The sequence below is a fragment of the Epinephelus moara genome, chromosome 12 (genome assembly GCF_006386435.1).
Source record: "Epinephelus moara isolate mb chromosome 12, YSFRI_EMoa_1.0, whole genome shotgun sequence".
Lineage (NCBI taxonomy): Eukaryota > Metazoa > Chordata > Actinopteri > Perciformes > Serranidae > Epinephelus > Epinephelus moara.
Window position 1 is genome coordinate 30,777,166 of NC_065517.1, and position 25,901 is coordinate 30,803,066.

General features: G+C 43.2%; 3 protein-coding genes across 8 annotated transcripts in view; 1 reads left to right on the top strand and 2 right to left on the bottom strand.

Annotated features, from left to right (window-relative positions):
* Nucleotides 1–737: 737 nt before the first annotated feature.
* On the bottom strand, nt 738–7,919 carry mtfr2 (mitochondrial fission regulator 2). The gene is made up of 8 exons (XM_050059110.1): nt 7,771–7,919; nt 5,705–5,887; nt 5,435–5,539; nt 4,824–4,948; nt 2,264–2,475; nt 1,870–2,167; nt 1,528–1,711; nt 738–1,267 (listed from the first exon to the last, which is right to left on the bottom strand). Exons 2-8 carry the CDS (start codon nt 5,774–5,776, stop codon nt 1,223–1,225), a joined length of 1,041 nt encoding a protein of 346 aa, XP_049915067.1. The 5' UTR covers nt 5,777–5,887; nt 7,771–7,919; the 3' UTR covers nt 738–1,222.
* A 124-nt stretch (nt 7,920–8,043) lies between these two features.
* On the top strand, nt 8,044–10,755 carry armc1l (armadillo repeat containing 1, like). 2 transcript variants are annotated; one of them, XM_050059113.1, is made up of 7 exons: nt 8,044–8,097; nt 8,537–8,709; nt 8,977–9,068; nt 9,208–9,391; nt 9,484–9,600; nt 9,744–9,818; nt 9,955–10,755. In XM_050059113.1, the coding sequence occupies exons 2-7, from the start codon at nt 8,557–8,559 to the stop codon at nt 10,147–10,149; spliced, it is 816 nt and encodes a 271-aa protein (XP_049915070.1). In that variant the 5' UTR covers nt 8,044–8,097; nt 8,537–8,556; the 3' UTR covers nt 10,150–10,755. The 2 variants fall into 2 exon arrangements, with proteins under 2 accessions (XP_049915070.1, XP_049915069.1); XM_050059112.1 differs by having other exon boundaries at nt 8,086–8,168.
* An 89-nt stretch (nt 10,756–10,844) lies between these two features.
* map7b (microtubule-associated protein 7b) overlaps nt 10,845–25,901 on the bottom strand; it is a 33,788-nt gene continuing 18,731 nt past the window's right edge. The window contains exons 7-19 of one of the 5 annotated variants that reach the window (XM_050059105.1): nt 24,723–24,818; nt 20,796–20,915; nt 19,142–19,314; nt 17,327–17,466; nt 16,941–17,179; nt 16,676–16,826; nt 16,224–16,392; nt 16,013–16,117; nt 15,881–15,931; nt 15,761–15,794; nt 15,536–15,644; nt 15,266–15,447; nt 10,845–14,079 (exon numbers count right to left, since the gene is read on the bottom strand). In XM_050059105.1, coding sequence (XP_049915062.1) covers nt 14,069–14,079; nt 15,266–15,447; nt 15,536–15,644; nt 15,761–15,794; nt 15,881–15,931; nt 16,013–16,117; nt 16,224–16,392; nt 16,676–16,826; nt 16,941–17,179; nt 17,327–17,466; nt 19,142–19,314; nt 20,796–20,915; nt 24,723–24,818 — 1,580 coding nt within the window. In that variant the 3' untranslated portion in view covers nt 10,845–14,068. The remainder of the gene's footprint in view (nt 14,080–15,265; nt 15,448–15,535; nt 15,645–15,760; nt 15,795–15,880; nt 15,932–16,012; nt 16,118–16,223; nt 16,393–16,675; nt 16,827–16,940; nt 17,180–17,326; nt 17,467–19,141; nt 19,315–20,795; nt 20,916–24,722; nt 24,819–25,901) is intronic. The other 4 variants (XM_050059106.1, XM_050059109.1, XM_050059107.1 and 1 more) reach the window with 4 other exon arrangements.

Genomic DNA, 25,901 nt, shown 5'->3' on the forward strand with positions numbered 1-25,901 from the left:
ACCCATTCAGATCTGCTGGACATTGCAGTGTTTCTCCAGAATCAGTTGGACACATAACCCAAAACAAAGTAAAACTGGATTAAACTAAACAAGCGGGTCATGTTTGCTTCCATTATATCGAGCTCTCAAGAAAGGAATGAAAGCGTCTGCTGTTCTATTGCTCTCTTAACTCAGAAAAAAATACTCAGAAAACCAGAAAAAATTACCACGAAAAACAGAAAAATAAAAAATTTACTCAATAAAACAGATTTTTTTTAATTTGTCAAGTGAATTCAATACGCTTCCGTAATTATCAAACAAAATGTTGAATTAAAGGATATGGTGGTGCACGAATGAGCCCTAAAGCCCACAATCCAGTTAGCATTTTAGCGCCTCTGGTTCCCTCATCTTGAAATCGTTTTTGGCTGATGGCTAATGGTGCATTAGATCCAGTTTTCCACTCGTTTCTTAGGCGACAGGGCACAGCTGTCAACTCCTAATTCGATGAATATGACACCCATGCAACTGTAGCAGTACTGAGTTGCTGAAGTACAATTTATTAATGTGATCTGCTGTAGCTACTCGAACAAAGCATCAATGTGAAATGACATCTCGTGCACGACTCTGGATGTGTTGGTGCATTTTAAAAATCAATTCAGTGTCTCGTTGCTGTGACAGTTACAACTATAGACAAAAAGTGGATTTGGACAAACACACTGAAACATTACAGAGAAGGAACAACAACAACAAAATATTGATCAGTGCACTTTAACACTTTAATACAATAAAAGAAGCTGAAACAGCAGTTGCATAGGACAGAGCTGTGTGAATCTCAGTACCCGCTGTTACTCGTTTCACTTGGTTGAGGTAAGAATTATAAGGCCTCACAAAGTGACGTTAGAGACGTTAAAGCAGGTAGCTACACTACTTAAACACATTATTTCACCTCAAGGTATCATTACTGTATGAATAACACTGGAAACTGTACAAAACAACCGTACCCAAACCTTCGTTCACAGCGAACTGAGTAACAAACGTACATTCAAGCCTCCCAACAAAGAAACATTGTTCATTGTGAGACAAACACTCCTACAAGAACAACAGAATAACAGACAAACAAAAATAAAAAATGAAATGTAAATCAGTAGCTGCAGTAGTAATCTGTCTGTGAGGCACATCTGTGGGAGCTGTTATTGGCTGATGGGGCGTCTGAGTTTGACATTTCGGGGTCAGATCGACAGGATCAGAGGTGGAGGCGACCCTGACTGCGTCTCATGTGGAGAGGGACCTGGAACAGAAGCATCAGATTAGAAGATCAGAGGTTTGTGAGAGCTGGGGTGTCTGTTTTTATTTATCTAATAGCTACTTTGCTGCAGCAGAGTTAGTTAGACACATCAGCTTCAGCAATAACAATAGAAACAACAATACAACCACAACATCAAGATATAACAAAATTTCGTAACGTTAGATCAAGTGTTAGAGTTAATGTGTTGATTCTCCAGATATTGTCCGGAGTTCATATGTGAAAACGGCTTATGAGAAACAAACCTTGGGTGTTTCTGGACTGCCAAACGGCGAGAGCTCAAGCGAGTTCTCCTTATCAGAGGAGTTGTTGTGGCGATGCTGAGCGAACTTTCTCTTCAACGCTTCTGCGATTAGAGCTGCTGGGTCACTGAGCAATGCTGTACCTCCCTTACTGCGTCTCTTTCTGACCGGTGTCCCCCCAGGTGATCTACGAAGACAAAAAAAGGAGGATGCCTTGTTTGTTGAATAAGTTATCACTAACCCTAACCCAAATGAGAATGAGGAGAGGATTCTTCAGCATTAAGATGTAAACTATCACATCTAAGGATATTAACGTTGGTACAAAACTTCAATCTTCGTGCCTACCTCTCCACTGAGCGCAGTTTAACTTGATTTAAGTCCTTGAGAACATCCAGCATGGACGGCATCCCTTTAACTTTGGAGTCCTGCGGCTTGTCAAGGTTTTTCTCGTTCCTCCTGCGCTGGCGGATCAGCTCTAAAACAGAGTCAGAGGAGGCGGCTGGGCAGGAAGGAAGAGGAAGAGGAGGAGGAGGTGGAGGCGGCGGTGGGGGAGGAGCAGCACAGCGAGGTGTGGAGGTGAGAGCTGGCGGAGGGGGAGGAGACATCAAAGGCGTGCCTATGGTATTCTGGGGCTCGGTCAGACCTGACAACACATTGAAAGAGCACCAAAGGTTAATCATAAACCGCAGTGCTGAACATATCTGTGAGAAGAAGTAACTTCATGGAGCACTTGAGGTACCTGAGCCTGGAGCTGCAGTAACGATCATGGCTATCTGAGCTCGTAGTTTGAGCAGCTCGCTCTCCAGCGCTGTGATCTTCCTCAGAGCCTCTGGATCAGCTGTCTGCCTCACAGGTCCGCCTCCTCTCTGGGCTTTACTCGGCTGGGCCGGTCCTGGGTATCTCACCACATTCTGGTTTACAGTACTTTGCTTCTTTGGAGGTAAATGGTTCCTATGGAGATCATACATCAGTTTTAAACTCATACTTACACAGCAGAATAAAAAGTAAGACACATTTTTGAAAATATTTTTAAAAAAACTGATTAAGTTTGAATATTCAATATTGCCCCGCCCTAACCAAACCATCCATACGTGTGTGTTTTCAAAGCTGTAAAACACAAATCCATGCAGATATGCACTTCCAAGATGAATTAAGTGGGAGTGATTAAGGCCCTGATCACACTTAAAGTGTTGTAGCAGCTGTTGTTTTTAATCAAAATGAAGTTTTTGTGTTGCGACGTGCTTCGCGTTTCTGCGCTCTAGGCGCCTGGCATTTTTGCCAGAGCGCTCTGAACTCCTCCAGTTGAAAAAAACTCCAAGTCAAAGCAAAAAAATGCCCCATGTCATCTCTTTTTTTGTCATCATTCTTCCCATCGTCCAATCAGATGATTTGAGAGACAGGCCTAACGTGGTAGTCACGACAACAAGTTTACAGTTGGTAAACTATGGAGGAGAAACTCGCGGTAGTGGTTGCTGGTTACCCAGAGCTATACGGCCTGACGATAGACAGCAGGTTGTCAAACTGGAAACGTCCATCATGGAGGAGAAGCTCCTGGACCAACTGGAGGTACTCCCCATGATCCACCCTCTTTTTTAGGGTCTCATGTACCCACACAGATCTCTGTTTCCCTGTGCCCAACAAACTATTTATTGACAGCCTCTCACCCTCAACCAGAGCTACAGCAAGTTCCCTCTGCCTCAACATTTTGGGAACTAGATACTAATTACTGTGAAAAAACTAAAAGAAATAAATGATAGATTGATGACACAGGAAGGTTAGAATAAAGTAGTAAGTCCATAGTTGCCTGGCAACAGTAAAAAGGTGCAACCTGCAAAACTCTTTCTCTGTGATCAGGGCCTAAGGCAGTTAACCACCTTTTGGGTGAAACATTCTGAATGTTATTCAGGTTATTCAAACATTCTGAATGTTTCACCCTTTTTACTTCATGATCCAATTATTTAGTGTACAGTAATAAATTGCAGTTATTCTCTGTAATCCAGTTCAGTGCTTTCATTTACAGGGGTCAGCGTTCTCCGGCACAGACAGACTGCCTACACATAGGTTACCAGTTTACACTGTGCCAGGAAGACAACAGATATATTTACCTGGCAGTATGAACTACTTTTTACACCTGCCTACAGAAAACAAGGCCCTTTTGCTTGAGAAAAGTACAAACACAATATGTGTTACAATATGTTCTTATGTACTGTTGCTAGGACTCATAATAGGGTTGTCAGTTATGGTTAATTTTGATCGGCTGACACTCATAAACCAGCAACTAACTGGTTAATTGTTAAGGGGGGGAAAAAAGCTAAATGAGTTATATACAAGAGGCCTTTCCTTTAACACACTGAGTTTTAACTCCACATTTTAAAGCGCTATCAATTTAGAGGTAGCGGAATTTTAATGTTTTGTAATGTACATGTTTTGCCTTTTATTTTATTTTCTGATAGCTTAGCTGACAACCAGCTGGCTAGTTGCGTTTCCAGTGACCACCCTTCACTACTTCCTTGGCCACTCTGCAATGTGCACCATCCTGGTTGGGTGGAAGCTAGCTTAGTAATTCGCTGATTACTGCTGTCCTGGTGGTGGGACATGAAGGGAACAGCCTCCGTTCTCCCCCCAGCTAGCCCCGGAGAGCAAGTGGCTTCATTTTGAGTCGCAAAACACGTTTAGCACTGTTGACTATGTTAGCACCACTAGCCTTGATGACACTGCTAACGGTGCTAACAGAGCTAACAGAGTTCAAATAGTTAACGATGCTTAAAGGAGGTTAAAGTAGCTTCATTTTGAGTCACAAACCCCCTTTAGCACTGTTGACAAAGTTAGCACCTTTTGCCTTGATGACCCTGCTAACAGTGTTAAAATACTTAAATGAGGTTAAAGTAGCTTCATTTTGAGTTGCAAAACCTCTTCAGCGCTGTAGGCAATGTTAGCACCACTAGCCTTGATGACACTGCTAACAGTGCTAACACAGCTAACAGTGATAACATAGTTAACGTTGCTCCCACCAGACCCAGGAGATGCACAGTGCAGTAAACTCTGAACAGCAAAATTAACTTAAAAACCAACATGCGTAACTGGTCAAAAATATTCTCTGTGGTCAACCAATGGCGGTCAACTGTTGACATCCCTAACTCAGACATGTAATCTTTGACTTATATGAAGTGGACTATGCACTATTTGTTGATATGAGGAAAAAATATTTTATCTGATGAACAGTTCATATGGTTTTGTTCTGTGTAAACTTGAACTATAAAAAACATTGCTGTGTCTGTTATGTCCATTTGTGTCCTTACCTGGTCTTAGCAAAGCTCTCCCCTTCATCCTCGAACACCCACATGACATCAGCGAACGAGGGGATGGACGGCGTCTCCGCGGTGACGTCCACATAACCCTGGGGCCGATGGGTGAGAAGGGGGATCTGAGAACAAACATTGACAAGGAGGGATTAAACACTGGGAAACATGACAAAAATAAAAGCAGATCACAGAAGTTAGGTGGCTTAAATTCGATCAAAATGTGAACATGATCCTGCAGAAGAAAGAGGGTATGACGTCAACGCAGAGCCTACGCTGTAGCTAAGGCATTGATTCAACACAGAGATATAAATTCCGCATTAGTCCTGGATCTCGGGACAAACAGAAGTCTTTGGTCAGACGATCTCAGCTCTCTCACAGTGTAATATGGTGAGAGGAGCTCTATGATGTAAGAGGGGCCCGTTTAAATCTTAAAATATATTCTGTAGCTCACAGGCAGCCAGTGTAGGGAGGCAAGAACGGGGGTAATGTGCTCCTTTTTTTGACCTCGTTAAAACTCTTGCTGCTGCATTTTGGACGAGTTTAGCTGCAATGAACTTGACCAGGAAAAGACTGACATATAATTTCAAATAAGACAAGCAGCACAGTACCTGAAAGTGGATTCGTGGTGAAGGTGTCAGTGGGAGGTTGGTCCCAATCATCCGCACAATGCTGCGATACTGACCGCACAGCTGACTGTCCCACACTGGAACCAGCTGCAGGCAAGACAAGAAAATGTCCATCCTTACAAACTCACTCAGTCAGTTAACTTTCAGGGAGGAAGTAACACTACTGGTGATTTTTCTTGGCACCCATAAACACAACTAGTAAGCCCCTTGAAATCCCTGGATCACAAAACAGAAGTGTGTCTGTGTGCTCACCATGTCCGGAGGCACCCCAAAGTACTCCAGGACGACGCGCAGCACATCTAGAATATCCTCTATTAAAGACATTGGAAGGACTTTTTCATGCACCGGCTGATGACTGCAGAGCTCCAATTTCTGCTGACAGACTTGGTGAGAGGCCAACACACAATGGATGCCACTAAGTCACATACTTCACACCTGAAATGAAACAAAACACACAACACTTCAGCTATAACACACAAGAATTGAAAGTCAGTCAGAAAGTCTAACATCATCCACATTAGGAGAGTTACAAAAACTTTAAACTACTATAAGAATTAAGATCATATTTATCTCAGCATTTATCTACAGTAAGCTTGACTACAGCAGTGGAGATTTTACAGGTCTCCCTGAAATGTGGATGAGACAGCTGCAGCTGACTCAGAGCTCTGCTGCTGGAGTCCTAACTGAAACCAAGAAAGCTGACCACATCACTCCAGAGCTTTAGTCTGACTTCCTGTATGTCAAAGAATTGCTTTTTTTCTCCCTATGGACATTTTCTCCTACACATCAAGAAGATGTTGTACGTAGAAATTGAAGAAAGAAAGAAAGAAAGAAAGAAAGAAAGAAAGAAAAAAAGAATTGAGCTTACAGAGCCTACGCTGTACCCTACGCCTTAACCTGACCATGCAGACCATGTCTATTTAGCTGAAACCATTTCCCTCAGTGGAAACAAAGCTTTTATTTACTTTAATTTCACAGATAAGAAACAATAAATTGTGAAGACAATGAAGCCTCCACCAAAATAGCATTTTAAGTCTTGTGTGTGATTTATCCTGGCTTCATATGAGGAAATTTCCGCTTGTCGCTAGGCTAATTTATACAATGTAAAATGCCATAGGCTTGTGCTAATAATGTTAGCATGTTGTACTTGTTTGGGAAACGTGTTTAGTATAAGACAGTTGTTTTGTCAGTGAACCTTGTGAGTTGTAATGGAGCTCAATTTTGTAACATTACACCTCTATTAAACGTTGCTGTTGTCTCTGGCTTCATATGAGTAGAGATGTTCGCTAGCTGCTAGGCTAATTTATACAATGTAAAATGCCATAGGCTTGTGCTAATAACATTAGCATGTTGTATTTGTCGGGAAAATGTGTCCAGATAATGACAAGTATTTTGTCTGTGAATGTCGCGAGTTATAGTGAAGCTGATTTGTGTACTTGTGTTTGAAATTATCGTTATTTAGCCGTGTTTAATGTGTTTAATGTGTGTTTTGAATCAACTAAACTTTACAGCACTTCACAGAAACCTCCACCGCAGACTAGTGTTTTGGAGGTGTAACTGCAGAGTGACACAGACACACCACCGCACAAGTATAAATGCTCACAACGGCAACAGTGTAGGCTCCGCATAGAGCTGATGCACAAGTATAAATCCTGCTTAACCAGGAAATGTTGAGCTGATCGCAATGTGCAATCCTCACCACTAGATGTCACTAAATCCCTGTTTATCCTACACACTGCTCCTTTAAATGTCAGTAACTTTATAAGTAATCCAACCAAAAATGTACATTTTAATCAACAGCTGAATGTATTAACTTAAACAGGTCTAAATATTCCAGCTGGTGATGATTTTAGTTTAGAGACAAATCTTATAACCGGCCCTACACCCTGTTAACTAAGAAATTAGACAGTTGCAAGCACAGAAAACACCCACTATGGTTTTACTGGGGCATTTTCAGAGCTGGAGGTGCCAAACTGAGGTTATAAAACCTATTTGGATGGCCTATTTCAAACTTAAATTCTGTGCTCCCCTGACTGTAGTCCAGTATTGATGCAACTGTCCAAGCGCCACCTAACATCACAAACTGATGCTCAGGGAGACAGTTGCCTCTGTACCGTTAGATGCTGACTCGGCTGTGAGGTCGCTCTCGGTGGATCATGAGGTGATTTTCTAACAACCCTACAACAGTAACCTTCTGTTCAGGACGGTGCAGGTAACACTAGCCCGCACAGGTACCGCAGTATGTCCCTCTGTAAAGCTGCATGGCTCATCGAAAGTAAACCAGGAAACACACGGGATAAACAGTAGTGCGTACTCACCGTGGACTTTCCTCGTCAAAGCGTGCGTGAGTAGCTACATTTGTCCGATATCTCCTTAACAACAAATATTATAAACTATAACTGCAGATAAACACGAAGAACTTGCAGCTTCCCTCTGAGCTCACGAGTCCAGGCAGCGGATCTGTGAAGTCAAATAAAGCCGCAGCAGCAACGCCTCCTCTGATTGGCTGCAAAAACAGAAGTAGTACGAGGAACCAATAGGAGGGCGCGACCATGCAGCGTCGCAACGGCTGCTCGACCAATAGCGTCTCCCGAAATGTGTTCACCAAATTTGTATTTTTGTGCACGAGCTGCTTCCTCTGTTGGGTAAGAACACCGCAAATAGTTAATTTCATCATATTTATCGCACTTTCAGGAAGTTTATATTATCGATATGTGTAGGTATCATTTTAATTCGTATGTAAACGGCGCAACGAAACAAATTAAAATGGCGTTTGCTTACGTTGGTCGACTTCTTCACGTTTTAAAAGCAGCTAACGTTAGCATCTTTAGCTAGCCTAACGTTAGCGCTGCTGCTTGACAGGAGAACTTTTATTAAGCGTTTATAAACTAACGTCAGCTTTACTACCTCGAGTTTCCTAGCCTAAAATCATCTGGTTAACTTCTAAATAACTATTGCTTATCAGAATTTACTTAATTAAGTTTAACGTTCACCGCAGCAGCGATTTTGTCCACCATTACTTTAACGTTCATCTTAAATCAGGCCACATACACAATTAAATAACGTCACTTCTCTCGCTTTCAGGTCTAGTAAAGTTATCAAAGATGATGGATGCACTGTCGGTGGTGAGCCAGCTGCGGGACCTGGCCTCTGAGCCGCAGAACCGAGCGGTGATAGTCCAGGATCAGGGCTGTCTCCCCGGGTTGGTCCTCTTCCTGGACCACCAGAACCCAGAGGTGCTACTTGCGACTCTTCAGGTGGGTGATAGAGACTGTTCGTGGTTGTACTGCCCTCCTGCTCAATACACATTAAAGGAAGCTGATTGTGCCTGATAATCAACATTATTATTATTATTATATTGAGAGTGATATAACAGTGAAAAGTAGTATTGCACATGACATTGACAAATGATCATGATATTGAAAAAGTGTCAGGTACATTTCAACATGCTGGGTAGCTGCAGGTTCCTGTTTTTATAAATGCAGTGCATATTTAATCCCTCTGATGTCTTCCTTTGCCCTCAGACCCTGCGCTACTTGGCTGAGTTGTCCCCCAACATCCCCACCATGAAGAATGAACTGGGTATGATGGTCAGCTTGGAGAATCTAATTGAGAGGTGAGGAGATTTTTATGTATTTTTAACTGCCTGTAGAGTATTTTCTTGTTCTCACTTGTGCACTAGATCTACGCGCAGAGAAGTGGGCAGTGATAGAAGTGGAACCAGGTTACATTAAGTATCATATTTCTTCACACAGGGACGGCTTGTCTGTCGACATCACAGCTTTGGCCCGGGAGGTGTTTGACATTCTGAGTGCGCCTGCTAATCCTGTGCCACGCACACCTGAGAGGCAGAGGAGGAAGAAATCCCAGTTCTTTATCAACTCCTCCAACAAGAAGGCCAAGTCTGTCACTCTGCACATCCAGGGCCTGGACAGCACTGTGAGTCGGATCACACACACTTATATGCATGACAGTGTTGATTATTATCATTGCCAGCATGGTAACTAACACAGTCTCCCTCTCTTCTCAAGGACCAGCGAGGCCTGTGTGAGGAGGCTCTTCTGAAGGTCAGAGGAGTCATCAGCTTCACCTTCCAGATGGCTTCCAAAAGATGCACCGTCCGCATCCGTTCAGACCTGTCCACTGAGGTAACACACAAAGACAAACTTATACTGTCACCATGTGTAAAGTATTAGTTTATATCCCTGCAGCTACTGGTGCAGTAATGTGAGAAAACCCTACATCTGACCTCTGGTGTCACCTCCTTCCCTTGTGTTTCTTTGATTTGCAGAGTCTGGCATCAGCCATCGCTGCCACTAAGGTGTTGTCAGCCCAGCAGGTGGTGAAGAATGAGACAGGAGAAGAGGTGAGTGGTGGCCTGAGAGCACGTTTTGACAAAGAAGACTTGGTCGTGTACTGTTCAGTCCCTCAAGAAACAAGAATCACAGGTGTGTGTTCACACTTAACTCTCAGCTTCTCTCCCCTCAAACCACTTCACTCAGGTTTTAATCCCTCTGAACCCGTCTGGAGTGGAAGTGCAGCAGAACTCTGCTATACCCGACTACCTCCCAGAGGAAGAGGAGAGCCCAGAGAGGGAGGTCGACCGAGCAATTTCCCGCACCACAGCTAAGGAGGATTCCAGCGGGAGCTGGCTCAACGCTGCCGCCGGCTTCCTCACCAAGACATTCTACTGGTGAAACTGGTTTGATTCTCTGAGATCCAGTGACGCAAAGTCATGCTGAATGACTTTTCCCTGCCACTGGGTTTGTTACTGGAGTGGACATTACTGGATGTTAGCACACCACAGGCCAAAATTGTGGCATCGTGTGCACGGTCTGAACTCACCATCAATTCTTGTGAAATACTACAGATTGTTAACGTGTAAAAGCACTTCTGATTTACTGAAGCCCCGTTTCCACCAAACACTTTCGGTATGGTACCTTTGGACCCTAGCGTTTCCACCACAAACAGGACTCTGAAATGTGGGCGGGGTTGTCACTCACTGCTCCATCCAGCTCTCACGGATTTAGTTGAACAGAGTCACACACACTTGAAAAAATTACAAAACATGTACATAAACGAATTTTCTCTCTGGACTTACATGATGCTGATTTCTACCACTATTCTCATTAAATGTAAATATTTTCTTTAATTCTTTTGGTAAAACTGTCCATTTTCTCTCAATGTAAAAAGTGTTTGAACAACACTTTAATATACAGTTGGAATTTTACATTTTTTTTGTATATTCTGCTGTTTGTTGGTCATGGTTTTGGTTTATGCTAAAATAAACGTATTACATTTTTTTTAGTGTGCATTAATTCTTTAATTTCTCCACCATTATTCTGTACTTTTGATCAAAAAGGACACAATCATTACATTACCACATCAGTAAATAGGTAATCAATTCAAAAAGTTTTATTTACTTGCCAAACGGTACAGCTGCAACAGTCGTACAGTGATTTCAGTTTTACAGTGGTTCAGAGATGTCACCCCACAGACCCTCCTGTGAAGTACAGGGCTCGTTAGTCGTTAGTCTCGTGGTCAGTCTTAGTAAAATATATCGACTTTTAAACATTATTTATAGGATATGTATGTATAATGTCATTTACAAGCAGTTTATCTTCAAGATAAGTTACAGCATGTTAAGTACTGCTGGCAGAAACCAGCACTACATAACAAAGACATGGGTACGTCTCCTTCCATTTTGGTGGTACTGCAGGATGTGAACAAAGAGGAAGTGCAAAGGTTTGAGAATCAAATGCTAAAAGAGCAGCTAAAAGATGAAAGTGAATATAACAGAGGGCAACGGTTGGGTTCCAGTTATTTACCTTAAAGGGTGACTTCAGTATTTTTCAATCAGGGCCTCATATTTCCATGTTTTTGTGTCTAAGCGACTAATGGAAGAATAATTTTTGAAACTGGTCCAGTCTTGAGAGAGATAGCGGTGACGCCTCGGGGCAATTGTGCACCGTCAATTTACATCCTCTAAAAATGCTTGTTTTTGTCACTGACAGGCTCAGATTGTTATTTTAAGCTTATGACAACAATATGGAAAGGATCCCTACAGAGATAGACTTAGTTTAACCAGAAACAGCCCTGAAATCTTTATCAGCAAACCCACCAAACTCCATTTAAAAAAACAGTAATTTTAGCGTGTTTAGAGCCAGCATATTTCACATGTAACTTTGTGAATTTCGGGTTCATTTTAACCAAAAAAAGTTGGTGATCGTTGGAACAGTGGGAAGACGAGTCAAGATAGTTTTTGTGGGTATTATTTGTTTTGTTCACCTTTGAATGAAGTGTGTTTTACTGTGATAAAATTACTGTTTAATTAAATGGAGTCTGGTGGGTTTGGCAAAAACAGTTTCAGGGTTGTTTCTAGTTCAACAAAAAGGATCATACTCTTTGACAAAAAGGTCTATCTCTGTAGGGATCCTTTCCAGTAATGCAGTCAGACACTTAGAATAACAATCTGAGCCTGTCAGTGGCAAAACCCAGCACTTTTAGAGGACGTAAATTGACAGTGCACAACTGTGCATTAACCCTTTGAAACCTGGAGCAACATCACTTTTCTTGTGCTGCTTTCAGACGCCTTTCACAAGTATTTTAACCCTGAGCTGATTGATACAATTTCTTTCAAAAACATGGCAACTTGGTAAGAAATGTTACACAAATTGCAAAAAAAGAGATTTAGAGAATTATTTTTAAAAAGCTAGGGGTAAACTTGCATAATTAACTTACATAATTATCATAATTTTAAAGCTCTATTTCAAGGTTATGCCCTTGTTTGTTTGTTTTTTTATTAACTATTTTTTTAGTTTTTAATTTTTTTTAGAATGAAAAATTCTAGTTTTTAATTTTATTTTTAAAAAGCTAGGGGAAAACATTATTTAGAATTATTATATATTCAAAATTATGTTACATAATTATCATAATTTTTAAACCCTTTTCCGAGGTAATTTCCCTTTTTTATTTATTAATTTTCTTGTTTTAAATTTTCTCCTTTTACAATTTCTTGTTAGTTTCTTAGGTTCATTTCTTCTTACATTGCTCATTGCCTTCTTCCCAGGTTATTGAAGGAAACCAAGCCATTTTGCTCAGGTTTTTCAGGGATAACATTTCATTGCAGCCTGTTTGCTCTCGCTCAATACTGACCAATTTCAAAAATTGTCTCCATTAGTCACATAGACAAAAAAACATGAGAAAACAGGGTTGAAAAATACTGCACGTACCCTTTAATTCCCCTCTTTTGTCTTTCATTAATGAAAATCTGCACAAAGGACCAGTTGTTTGACATTATACCTCTCGTATGATGACTCACACTTCATCATGAGCTGTCATACTTTTAACATAAATCAAGAAGCAACTGGAGAGTTGTGGCATGTGGCCAGAACCTCACAGCTCATGCTGGGAATGCAAAACTTCATTTCAATGACAAAGACGAGTCATTCTTCCTACAGTGTGTCTGGTAAGGCAAAGGAACGTCAAAATTAGCAGCATTTCTTCTTAAGTCCTTCATCAGAAAGATCAAACCAATCAGATTATTTCAGAATCAACATCAGCAAATTATTTTAATCTTTTTTTTACCTGGCCAAAACAAATCAACCTCCTAAGCTACAGTGGAGTCCTCACACACCGGCTGGGTGCGACAGGAGGCAGCACTGACGGGGTTAACAAATGAAAATAAAGGGCAGTTAACGTTGAAGCACGTTTTTCTTTTCTCAATTTAAACAAAGACAGGACGAAACAAAGAATCACATTTCATCTGTACAGCAATTAAATAAAACTAAACAAAGAATAATCAGTAGTTTACACCCTAATTCTCAGCTGAGAACAGTATTTTCATTTTGTCATTATTTAACTTAAACTCCATGATACTCCAATGCCCCCGGCCTCGCCCCCCAAAAATACCCTCTAGTCTTAAACACTGTAGACACAGCAAAAATATATTACATGACACTTTCCTGCAGTTTTAATACAACTTCATGCACTGACATCGTTCCTACATCCCGTCTCTTCTGTAACGCTGAAACGTGAGAATTAGGAGGTTCCAGTTAGCGCGTTAATGAAACCTTGTAATTCGGAGCCTGTTGTGCGAGTTCCAGTTACACCGCTGATTTCGTCAGTCTGATTACAGTGTGTTCTACAGCAACAAAAAAAAATCTCTTCAAGTATCACGGCTGAAGACTTTACAGCTGATCTCAGTTTACATTATTATTAGTCTCTCATTCACTCACGCACACACACACACGTTTAAGGAGTCAATTCTGTGATTTCAGGACATTCACGTCAGAATCAGGGGTCGTCGGGGCCGCGCACAGAACACTGTGACCGAGTGTGGTCAGAGACAGAGAAGACAATCTGTCCCCCAGAGAGTGTGTTGAAGGGAAAGTCTCTCTGGAGGTGTTTTAGGGAGATCTTTGGAGACACCATCTTTGGGAAATGGCTGCGGTGCTCTTCTGTTGTGGGAGGGTGAGAAAGTAAACCTCAGGAAGGGTCGGGCTGTGATGCTGCGAGTCCTTCCTTTGATTCAGTCCAACAGCGCTGTGTTACCTCTCTCTGGCCGTCTCACTTCCTGTCTCTCTGGGTGTGGAAGCATCTCGGCCTAACAGGATGTCAGGCAACATCTACAAACAAGGGGCAACAAAGAAAACTGTCAGTGCTATGAAGGCCAAGGTCAGGTAAATAACCCACCTCTTTAAAAAAAGATACAGAAAGTCTCTGCTTCAAAGATAAGGCGAGACGAGACGAGCAAAAAGCTCACAGCTGCAGCATCAAGTTTATGTTTGTGTAGCTAAAGTTAACCCCAACTTATAGGAGTGCTTCACTCCTCACTGCTACAAACCAGCTCTGGAGACAGACCCTCAGTCAGTGGCTGCAGCAGCGGGGACCGGGGGGACTGAACTGCTTGGGCCGGATCGGTAAACTTTCTGTTGCTGCTGTTACATAGTTAAGACATGGTGTTGCGACTAGCCTGCTGTGGCACCTAGCACTGAAGGGTTTGCACTGGCCAAATTCAAGACGCTATATCCATCCATCCATTTTCAACTGCTTATCTGAAGCCAGGTCGCGGGGGCAGCATGCCAAGCAAAGCACCCCAGATGTCCCTCTCCCCAGCAACACTTTCCAGCTCCTCCTGGGGGACCCCAAGGCGTTCCCAGGCCAGATGAGATATATAATCCATCCAGCGTGTTCTGGGTCTGCCCTGGGGCCTCTTATCAGTGGAACATGCCTCGAAGACCTCTAACAGGAGGCGCCCAGGAGGCATCCTGATCAGATGCCTGAACCACCTCAACTGACCCCTTTTGATGCGAAGGAGCAGCAGCTCCACTCCGAGCTCCTCACCCTATCTCTAAGGCTGAGCTCAGACACACCACGGAGGAAACTTGGCTGTTTGTATCCACAACCTCATTCTTTTGGTCACTATTCAGAGCTCATGACCATAGGTGAGGGTTGGGACGTAGATGGACCAGTAAATTGAAAGCTTCGCCTTCCAGCTCAGCTTCTTCTTAACCACGACAGTTCGGCACAGCACCCACATCACTGCAGACGCCGCACCAAACCGCCGATCCATCTCACACTCCATTCTACCCTCACCCATGAACAAGTTCCCGGGATACTTGAACTCCCTTGCTCACTATTTTTCCCAAATGCTGTGTATCAGCACTCATTATGTAAGATGATCACGCCCAAAGTTAACCACCACAACCAACTTCCTCTGGAACTTTATCAGGAGAATAAAGATGAGGAAATGTAGTAGATGATAACAAATGAAAGAGTGAGGGGTGAAGCAGAGAGAGGACGCTTTCTGACCTGGTCCCTGCTGGGCTGATATGTCCTCTATTCCGCTCAGAGGCTTTAGGAGACCGTTCTCCCTGAAGGCTAAGACAGAAACTCTCTCCTCCTCCTCCTGCTGCTGCTCCTCCTCTCCCTCAGGAGGAGACAACCTGGAATGTGAAGGCAGTACAATCACCTCCTCAAACTCCCCGTTCTCCCTGGAGAAAGACGACGGAGAGGAGATTTATTTAAATTTTAGCCTCCTGTAGTACATTATGTTTTCTGTGAATGTATCTAAAACTCTACCTCTGGTCAGGGTGGCTCAGTGCGGTGGTGTTTGGGTCGGCTTGGCGGCCGTTGCTGTTGTGTGTTGGTGATGCAGTCACTGTGGATGGACTCGGAGCAGCAGGGGTCACTGATGACGAGATAATACCAACACAGCAGTCAGAAACAGCGACATGGTAACAACTGAAGTGGCTACATTTCATAATAAAAGAATGTATTATGATAGAAAAAGGTTTATTAAGGTACCTGCATTGTCTCCATTCCTGTTGGGAACAACTTTCTACAGATGGGAAAGAATAAAGAGAGAATGAACGTGATGAACGACAGACTCTTTCTGGTCAGTCAGACATTTCCGTGAGTCTTTACCTTCTCTGCTGTGTCTGAGCGTCGTGTTCTCTTCATGATCTCCTCCAGACGCTGATGGAAGAAACATAACTGTTATATGCACTGCACAAGAGGACTAACATGAAACACTACGTGTGTGTGAACATGTGTCACCTTTTTCCTCTCCAGGCGTTCAGCCTCCTCTTTCTGGAAATGTTTCTCTCTCTCCTGCCTCAGTCGCTCTGCCTCCTCTCTCTGTCGAGACTCCTCTTCCTCTCTCTAACACACACACACACACACACACACACACACACACAGAGTTTGATTTTATTGTAAGATCAACAGACGTCTACTTTATAAGGTCGGCTTCAAAACTTTCTCTGACCTGTTTCTGGAGTCTCTCTGCCTCCTCTCTCTCTTTCTGAAGTCTCTCTTCCTCCGCCTTCCTCTCCTCCTCCTCCTTCCTTCTCATCTCCTCCGCCTGACGCTGAGCCTCCTCCTCTCTCTTTGCTCGCTCCTCGGCCTTACGGCGAGCCATCTCCTCCTGCGCCAATCTGTACAGACACACAAATGCATCACAGACAAGAATGCAGATACACACCTTCAGTCACAGGTGCAGATTCAGAGGGTGCTTTGGGGCCAGAGCGAAGAATGCAGATACACACCTTCAGTCACAGGTGCAGATTCAGAGGGTGCTTTGGGGCCAGAGCGCCGCTTATGTGGCCTCCTGACCTCTCCTGTCCTGTTTTGTTTTTCTTGCTGATGTATTCAGTGTTATCCATCTCCTCGCATGCTACTCTAGATCACAAAGGTTTGCACACAGCGCAGCCAACTCACCTCCGCTGCTCCTCCTGTTGCTTGCGCTCCTCCTCTTCTCTCTCCCTCTGCTCACGGGCCAGCCGACGATTCTCAGCCAGGATGCGACTCGCCTCCTCTGGATCTGTGGTGCCAGCTGAGGGTTTGTACGCTGGAGGACTGCTCACGCTCTCTAGAGGGCATCATAATGAAACTTTGACTAATCTATCTTATAAACGGACTGATAAAAGACTATCCAGACTGAGCGATAATGTGGGTGTGAAAAGGATTTGGCGTGGTAACTGACCGCTGTCTGCTGCTGGTGGTGTGAGCTCACTGCTGCTCTTGTTCTGACCCAGCGGCTGAGGTCGAGGCTGAGGAGGACTGAGGACCTGCTCTTCTTCCTCCTCCTCCTCTCCAGGGGCTCTGGTGGGTTGGGGGCTCTCAGGTGTGACCCTGAAAGGACGAAGATTTCCAGGGTCCTCAGCCCCCGGAGACTTGAGCAGCTTGGGGGTCGGGGGGCGCCCTGCTGACTTCTGTGGAGGCCTGTGTGCAACAACAGACGCAGCAGTTTGATCTGTTTTTATTAAACCTAGTTTGAAAGTTGTTACACCCTAACCCACCCTGCTCCCACCAGTCCATAACCCTAATCTGTCCTTCATATCATCAACCATCATGGGTGTGTTCTCCTACCTGCCAGGAGAGGGCGCTGTCACTTTGCTGTTCTTCTTGCCTGGAGAAGTGGAGCGCTTGCTGGGGGGCAAAGTGAGAATGGGAGCCAGTGGGAGTGACAGGTTGCTCCATGACTTCCTCACATTGTCACGGTCTTTCTGCTGTTGGTGCCAGAGATGAAGCGAAACAAGAAAAAATTATTATTCAAAATGAGTAGGTGCATTTTATTTTATTTTTTTTAAACACCTGATCAGGCTCCAGGTGAGCCAGCAGCGTAATGTCACCAAAATAGCTCCTCACAAAAACATCCCTGATGACACACAGAGTAATCAGGTGATACAGAAGGTTCACAGAGCGAAGTTGTCGTCCTGACAGCAGCAGCAGATGATCAGTAACAGGATTAGTCTCAGACAGCCTGCCTGTGGCCGTGCGTAACCTCTGGCACCAAGCCATGACATCAAAAAAAATAAAAAAAATGTTGCCAAAATAAAAATCAACCTTTCCTCACTCAGACCAGCTCACAAGTTATTTATCATCTCCTGTTTGTAGAGGAGGCAGACATTATTACAGACTGTGCGAGGCACTGAGCCCTCACTCACCTACAGTCTACTGTGCCTAAATATTATGACACATACATGTAAGAGGTGTAACTGGTGTATCACTGGTCTGCCGGATTGGGTCTGTATTATGGATTTGTGTGTCAATGAGGGGTTTATGCATGTGCCCGTAGGTCACAGTGTGGAATATAAAGTACAGAAGATGTCCTTCCTTCTAAGACCTTAATGGTATAAGCTGTGACACCGCAGCAGACAGATGGACAGCAGGTGCAGTACGTGTGTGTCTGTGGGTGAGGAGCAGAGCTACACAGATACATGGTACGTGAATGATCAGCAGTAAATTACAAACTTCATGTGTGTGAGAATAGTAAAACACCGAAAAACAATAGAAAAATACTATAAACAGGTTCAAGTAGATTATTATTATTAAAAAAAAAAAGGGAGACTTAATTTTATCCCATCACGTGAGCACACAAGCACATCGTCTGAGCACCTAGCAGGTATCACAGGTTACATTTCTGACAATGTTGTAGTTGTCTTATGTATTGAGAATCCATAAGGGATGCACAATATTGGATTTCGGAGGATAAGAACTTGCCAGAATAACAACTACACTTGAAAAGACGTAATTTACTCCACTTTTATAGCATAATTTCTCACTGTTGTGTTTACATGGCAACTCGCACGAGACTCAGGAACTAGCACCACCACTAGCCATCAGCTAGTCTCATGCGAGCTGCCATGTAAACACAGCACTCTATGCTATAAAAGTGGAGTAAATTACGTCTTTTCAAGTCAATTTTGCATGCAAGAACTCTTCAGGGCACTTAGATTACGACGGATGAGCCGTTCTGACGTTTTTGAAATGCATTAGCGGAGTTTTATTACATTTTCAAAATGTGGGTTTCATGCACTTCAAGTGTAGCTGTTATTCCGGCTAGCTGTTATCCTCCGATACCCCGAACGAGTTTTGTGGATTAAAAAACTACACTGGACTTGTTGTCGGCATGAGGGTCAGTAAGTACTGTCTGTATTTTCATTCTAAAGTGGTCATTTCCTTTAAAAGCTAAATAATTTTTTAACAAACCTGTTTTAACAAATAAATACAAAAGTTAAGAAGCGCATTACGACTTGTTAATGACTCGAAACTCAAAAGTCACGATTTGGGACTTGACTGTCTTGTCTTGGGACATGACTTCAAAGACTCGAGTAAAACAATGACTCGGTCCCACCTCTGACATTCAGTCAAACACAGATGCAGGCTGATGCTGTGACCCACCTGTGTGGTGCCAGTGGTCCTCCTGCGGGGAGTTGTGGCACAGGATGACACCGTCCCCCTGCTGAGGCTCCTTTCCTGGCTGCGGCAGTGAGGAAGCGGCTGGGCCTGCAGGGCTTTGAAGGACATGGAGCCCATGGGGTGGCAGGACACTGAGCGAGGACAAACAGGCATGGCTACGATGACGTACAAGGTGGGAAGTTCGGAGTGTTTCGAGGAAGGTGTGGATCGGGACAGTGTGAGGGTTTGATGAGTAAAGGTTTGATACACAGGAGTGTGAAGCGAGAGATCAGGACGGAGAGGAAGGAATGAGAAGGATGTCAGGTGAGTTAATAAGGAGAAGGTGTGAGTTTGGGAAAATCAGTGGAGGGTGGAGAGGAATGAAAAAGATGTTTGGTGGAAACAGAGAAGAAGAGAAAGAAGGCGTTAGTGCTACTCACTACAAGCTCAACTACCAGCACACTGCAACCATCACCTGGGAACTGCATGTCAAAGAAATTAGTGTCATGCTTTTAAAAGAAGGTTTTAGTTGAGTTAGAAGTTAAGAAAAAAAAATGTGACAGCTTTATAAACCACAACACAATATAGAAAACCATCCATTCACTTTGTCCCATAATAGGAGTGGTTTGACAAACCAAACACGACTATGACAAGTCCCAGTGTTGGAAGCATCTCTAGTTTGAAAGTCATTCACTCAGAATAAACTACTTATTATGGATGCATTAGACCCGACACCACAGAGAGGACAGAGAGCATGCTGATAAACACACAAAACACAATAGGTTAAAGTGCACCTTCACACTGAAGACGTGTGTCAGAGTCGAGGAAAGCAAAATAAATACTTAAAGTCTGTTGTGTGTGGGTCAATGCGAGAGACTTCTTGTGTATGTTAGTGTAAAAACACAGCAATACAAACATAACAGACACAGGCAGAAACACACACGAGTCTCAACAAGATGATGTGAACTGCCAGGGAAAGTAGCGCACTTCAACAAACAGGGCCGTCAAAGAAGGTCACGTGGCCTTTTAACAACTGTTGTGGGCTGTCAGTCGCACAACATCCTCTGTCATATGATCATGTTTGCAGATGCCAGTGAAGCTGAGGTTGGCGCAGGTTACCATGGTTACACATCTCTAACCATCGAGGACGCTCTCAGGAAGTGACGCTGATTTACAGCTCAGTGCAGCAGAAAGGATTCATACTACTGTTTGTGTACATAAAAGTGTGTTACACAATAATACACACATCGGGTATGTGGTGCATAGTATGCGATTTTGGACGCAGTGACACACACACAATCTGTCCAAAGCCATTGTTGCTGTGGTAACAACAGCAGGAGACAGGGAATGATATCAATAGGAGAACACTTCCTGAACAGCTTACTTATTTAGACCTGTGTGTGTGTGTGTGTGTGTGTGTGTGTGTGTGTGAGCTTTGTGTGCCTGATACAGGCTGGTGAGGAAAGTTTCAGACGGTGTAATGCTTTAAGTCTGGCCAAATCTGATTAACATCCGAAACTGTTCTGGTCAAGAGGCCAAAATAAAAGCAACATAAATATTTCTAAGAGCGGTGATTCCCAGGTAAAGATCCTCTTTTTCACTCACTACTGACCGGACGAGCTGCGAGGGGTCTTTACGTGGGATGTGTGTATATTACCTGCTTGTTCTCCAGACAGACTCATGGCGCTGCGGCTGCGAGCCAGGTAGGAGTGCGTTGGCTGCTGCAGGCGGTTCACCACATTGCTCTCCCATGGCGTCAGCGGAAGACGGCGCAGGCCTAAGTGCACACACACACACACACACACGTAACATTTGAGGTTTGATAACAACTTAAACTACTGACCGCCCACTGATTAGCCTGAGCGATCGGTCAAAGCAGATTAAAAATTATGCGTAATGACTGTATTTGTTTCTCATTCCTTCCCTCGCACTGCACAACAGTGGAGGCGAGAGCTTAAGTGAAGTCGTAACCATGCACAGGCTGCTATGTCACACCTTCACCTGCATGCACCGGTTTGTTAATTACAAAGGGAAGCAAACAGCCTGGAGTGAAGAGCAAACACAGGGAGGGAGAGCTTTCAAATAAACAGTGCAGAAGAGAGGACGTATTGCACCTGCGTTTCCAGAAACAGTCTTTACTTGAGCTTTGAGAAATCTATGAATTAATCTGGCAAACAAGCATTTGGCCATGCAGAGTCCCCAGTGCCTGGGTAGACATGTACATGCAAACTGCATATAATGCGTCACTTATTAAAGGGTAACTTCGGTGTTTTTTTACCTGATAAACATTTTTGAAATTGGTCCAGTATTGAGAGAGACTGCTGCAGCTGCCAGCCGTGAAAATGGCTGCAGTGTAATCCTTACAAGCAACTGAGCACCATCAATGTACCAAAAGTGCTTGTGTCAGCCTGCCGCTAAAGGCTCAGATGTTATAAGCGTCTGACAACATTTTGGAAAGGATCCCTTTTTGTTGAAGAGTAAGATCCTTTTTGTTTAACCAGAAACAGCCCAGATATCACCATCACCAAACCCACCAAACTCCATTTAAAGAAACAGTAGTTTTAGCGTGTATAGACGCAGCATATTTTCACATCTAACTGGGTGAATTAAGGGTTTATTTCAATTAAACCAGAGTTGCAAATGGTTGGAACAGTGGAGAGACAAAGCAAGATGGCTTCTGTGAGTTTTATTTTGTTCCTGTCGACTTTAAAGGACGGGTCTGGCGGATTTGATGATGGTGATTTCTGGGCTGTTTCTGGTTAAACAAAAAGGATCTTACTCTTCAACAAAAAGGTCAACCTCTTACGTGATCCTTTCGATAATGTTGTCAGCAACTTAGAATAATAATCTCAGCCTGTCATACTTTATTCCACCAACATGAAATGGACAACTTGTGGCCTTCTGGCCTGCCAACCATTATTTGTAATTCACAATGAAAATAAACTGATTCACACTAGGATGTTTTTGTCCTTTGAAAGTAAATAAAGGTGCGAGAGTGCATAAAATAAAGCATTGAAACAGAGCTTTTTATATATATTTTTGAAAAATGCCAGAGAAGAATCTCTTGACCACCCTTACTGAGGTCCAGGCGAAACGCCCCTGCATACAGCTGACCTGTATGAGGCTACTGCGACTGGATTTGCCTCATAGCAAAAACAAGTGAGGACAGTAAACGCTGAGAGGTTGAAAACAGACAATTCTTACACTGGTAAATATGATGGCCCCTGGTCTACTGTAATTTTGCATAAGTGGCCCCTGGGGCAAAGCAAGGTGAGTTTCCCTGCTCTACAGGTTGGAAAGAGAGTATGGAGAGGGCAATAACAGAGACCTTAAGTGAGAAAGCATCAGAAATTAAGGCCTTGTTTACACGGATACTGATACAAATAATAACAGATTTTTATTTATCACGTATAAAAAAAAATTCTGGGTTTACACGATCAGTTATGAAAACGATACCCCTGTTTACAAGAAAGTGCAAAAACGGCAGCTTTTTGCTGCAGTTAGCATGCCAGGCCAGTAGGTGGCGATACACCATAGAAGAACGTTCTGGGTATGCACAGTGATTTGTTTTCCTCTTGGCGATAGTGATAAAAACAATGATAAACTACATTTTAACCTGATGTAGCATAGTTAGCTGCTACGCACTTACTAATATTGGGCACAGCAGACATCTTTTGCGCTGATGTAGTGGTGATGTTGATGCAGCAGTGCTAAGTTCATTTGTAAGCTCGTAAGTAGTCCCAAAAGTGCTAACAAAACGTAAACAACCCGGCATATATCCGCCATTGTTGTTGTGGTTCCCGGGTGCCTAATGGGCATGCACGAACTGGGTTGCAACGTCATCATTTTCCCAAATCTCCGTCTATTCTGTTTACACGTCTCCATAGAAACGGATATTTTTTTTAAAAACTTTCACTTTAGAAGCCATTTTTGAAAATCTCCGTTTTCGTCAAGAAAAACGCCGGTTACGAGTAAATGATCGGTGCAAATGCAAAGATAAATACCCGTTTTCAGAAATATACGGAAGCGTATAAACAGGCCCTGAGAGTGTGCAGTGGTCTCATTAATAGTAGGTCCATGCTTGTTTTTGGATAAAAACTAGGGCTGTCAAAATAACATGTTCATTTTGATTAATTAATCACAGTAAAAGAAACGCATTAAGAAAAGTGCTGATTAATCACGCTCCGTGGTGCCCTTTAACCTGGTGTGTCATTGAAGGCAGTGGTTTTGTTACATAATGGAGGCAGATGAGATGACGCTGGTGGGCCCCCATGAATGGGACATTTACGTTTAAGAAATGCCTAGATGGAACTGTTGATAGGAGCACCGTTCTCTGTTGTAAGGAATTTTCATACCATCGGAGTACTTAAAGTCTGAAATATCACCTCAGCGCAAAGCATTTAGGTCCGAGCTAGCACAGCCTCCGATGCTAGCGCTAGCAGCTAGCCTCGTCAAGCCACACTCGACCAGGCGTTCAGATGCAAACTATCTAACTGAACAGCAGATTAGTTTTAGTGGTCAAGGACAGGGGGGCAGTTGTGTCCAAAATCCAGCAGCTTTACTACGACACATCTGCCAAAATTCATTTGAATTGACATTTTTAAAATACTTTCACAGCAAAAGTTGATGTATGTGATGTAGGCTCAAGAACCAGAGCTTATTTGGTGGAAAAGGGGTATGTGTGACAAAAACAAGCACTTTCACTGGACCTAAATTGAGGGTGCTGTAGCCTGTCTCGCTCAGCTCTGAACCAATTCCAAAAACTGTTGTTCCCATTAATCACTTTGACACAGAAACATGGAAAAATAGAGCCCAGGTTGAGAGATACTGAAGTTACTCTTTAAGCAGACGTGGACAATGCAACAAGTAATTAATCTTCACGATAACCTGATTTGCCACTTAACAGAGACAAAGGACAGTTTATCAAACATGCAGCGCAGCTCGCTCTGATAATGAAGCACAAGCTTGCAAGTTCAGGGTGACGGACAAAGATACAGCTGGGCTGGAAACTGTGCAAAGGAACCTGAGTCTCTAATCTACACCACTTTATATTCAGGGAACGCAGCGCTTTCAGAGTTTGTTTTGCGCTTAGTATGTGAAGTTTGTCCTGGCATGTATGTCTATATATATATATATATATATATATATGTGGAAATGTCTGATTGTTGAAATGTTGGGTGTTCATTTTTCAGCTGGGATAAAAACAGCGGTACAGTGTTCCCACAAAAACAAAAAGATTATCCTCCAGAGGATTAGAGAAAGGGGTCACGCTAGAGGGGGGAGAAAAATCTTGATCCCTCTGATGAAACACAGAGAAGTGCAAACACATGCACATACATGGTACATGCCATTTGATGATTGTGTAGTAAATATTGCAGATCATATTATTCTGTACAGTAGGATCTCTACATTCTTTACTCAGTTATCAAATAAATAGCGTCCAGGTTCAAAGCTGCGATGAAAATGCATCTAACCCATGTCTGTAATTCCTACACAGTTTCCAGCCCATGATCTTTTCTGCTTGAGACACAGTGTGTAACATTTAATATGAGGGACCAAGCTGTAAAAATTTCCCAGAAAACACCTGTGTTTTTGTGCTGGCTGGTCTTTCCCTGGTGTAGGCGGGGTTTGGACTGAGCTTTGCTAATGACAGGGGAGGAGGCTGTTCTCATCTGTAAGCCTGTCAGCAACATACGGACATCAAAGAGTACATGATCTAATGGTTAAATACGCACTTAAATACATATATACTTTAAGAGGAGATTGAGATTCTGAGAATTATGCTTATTCACTTTAATGCAGAGTTGAGGACATTAATCTTATATCTGTCTGGTGGATATGAAGATACAGCAGAGAGCTTGTTCGCTTAGGGGGAAACAGCTAGAATGGTTTACTCCAAAGGTAATGAAATAAGCCTGTGAGCAAGTCAAAAACTCACTAATTACTAGGGCCGCCCCTTAATAGTCGACCAAACCTTATTCGATCAGAAAGGTCATTAGTTGGCAAGATTTCATTGGTTGCTTAGACGCAAAAAACCCCAAAACAAACAAAAAAAAGAAGTAGTTAATAACATGAGACCCTAAAAAAGAGGGTGGATCATGGGGAGCACCACCAGTTGGTCCAGGAGCTTCTCCTCAATGATGGCTGTCTCCAGGCATATTTTAGGATGACTCAGGGGCAGTTTGACAACCTGCTGTCTATCGTCGGGCCGAATAGCTCTGGGTATCCGGCAACCGCTACCACCAGTTTCTCCTTCATTGTTTGCCAACTGTAAACGTGTTGTCGTGACCACCACAGAAGGCCCGCCTCTCGAATCATCCGAATTAAGAAAAGGCGGAGATGACGTGAGGCATTTTTCTGCTCTGAGTTAAAGTTTTTTCAACTCGAGGTGTTCAGAGCGGTCTGGCAAAAACACCAGGCACCTAGATTGTAATAACACAAGGTGCGTTGCAACGCAAAACCACGGACAGCAAGCTTCGTTCTTGTTAAAAGCAATTACAAAAAGGCACCTCCAGCTGCTAAAACGCATCCTGTGTGATCAGGGCCTAAATTGGCCGTAGCTGTGAATGGTTGTCTGTCTCACAGAAAATGAATGATCTGTCTGCTCACTGTAGCTTCATATTAACCACATCACATTCAACTCTCAGCTGGAAAGTGAATAAGTGTATTTCCCAAAATGTCAAACTATTTTTTAAAAGATGTATAATTCTGTTTTTCCTCCATCTCAGTGTCACTGTACCCCCATATCTCATTTAGTAAATAA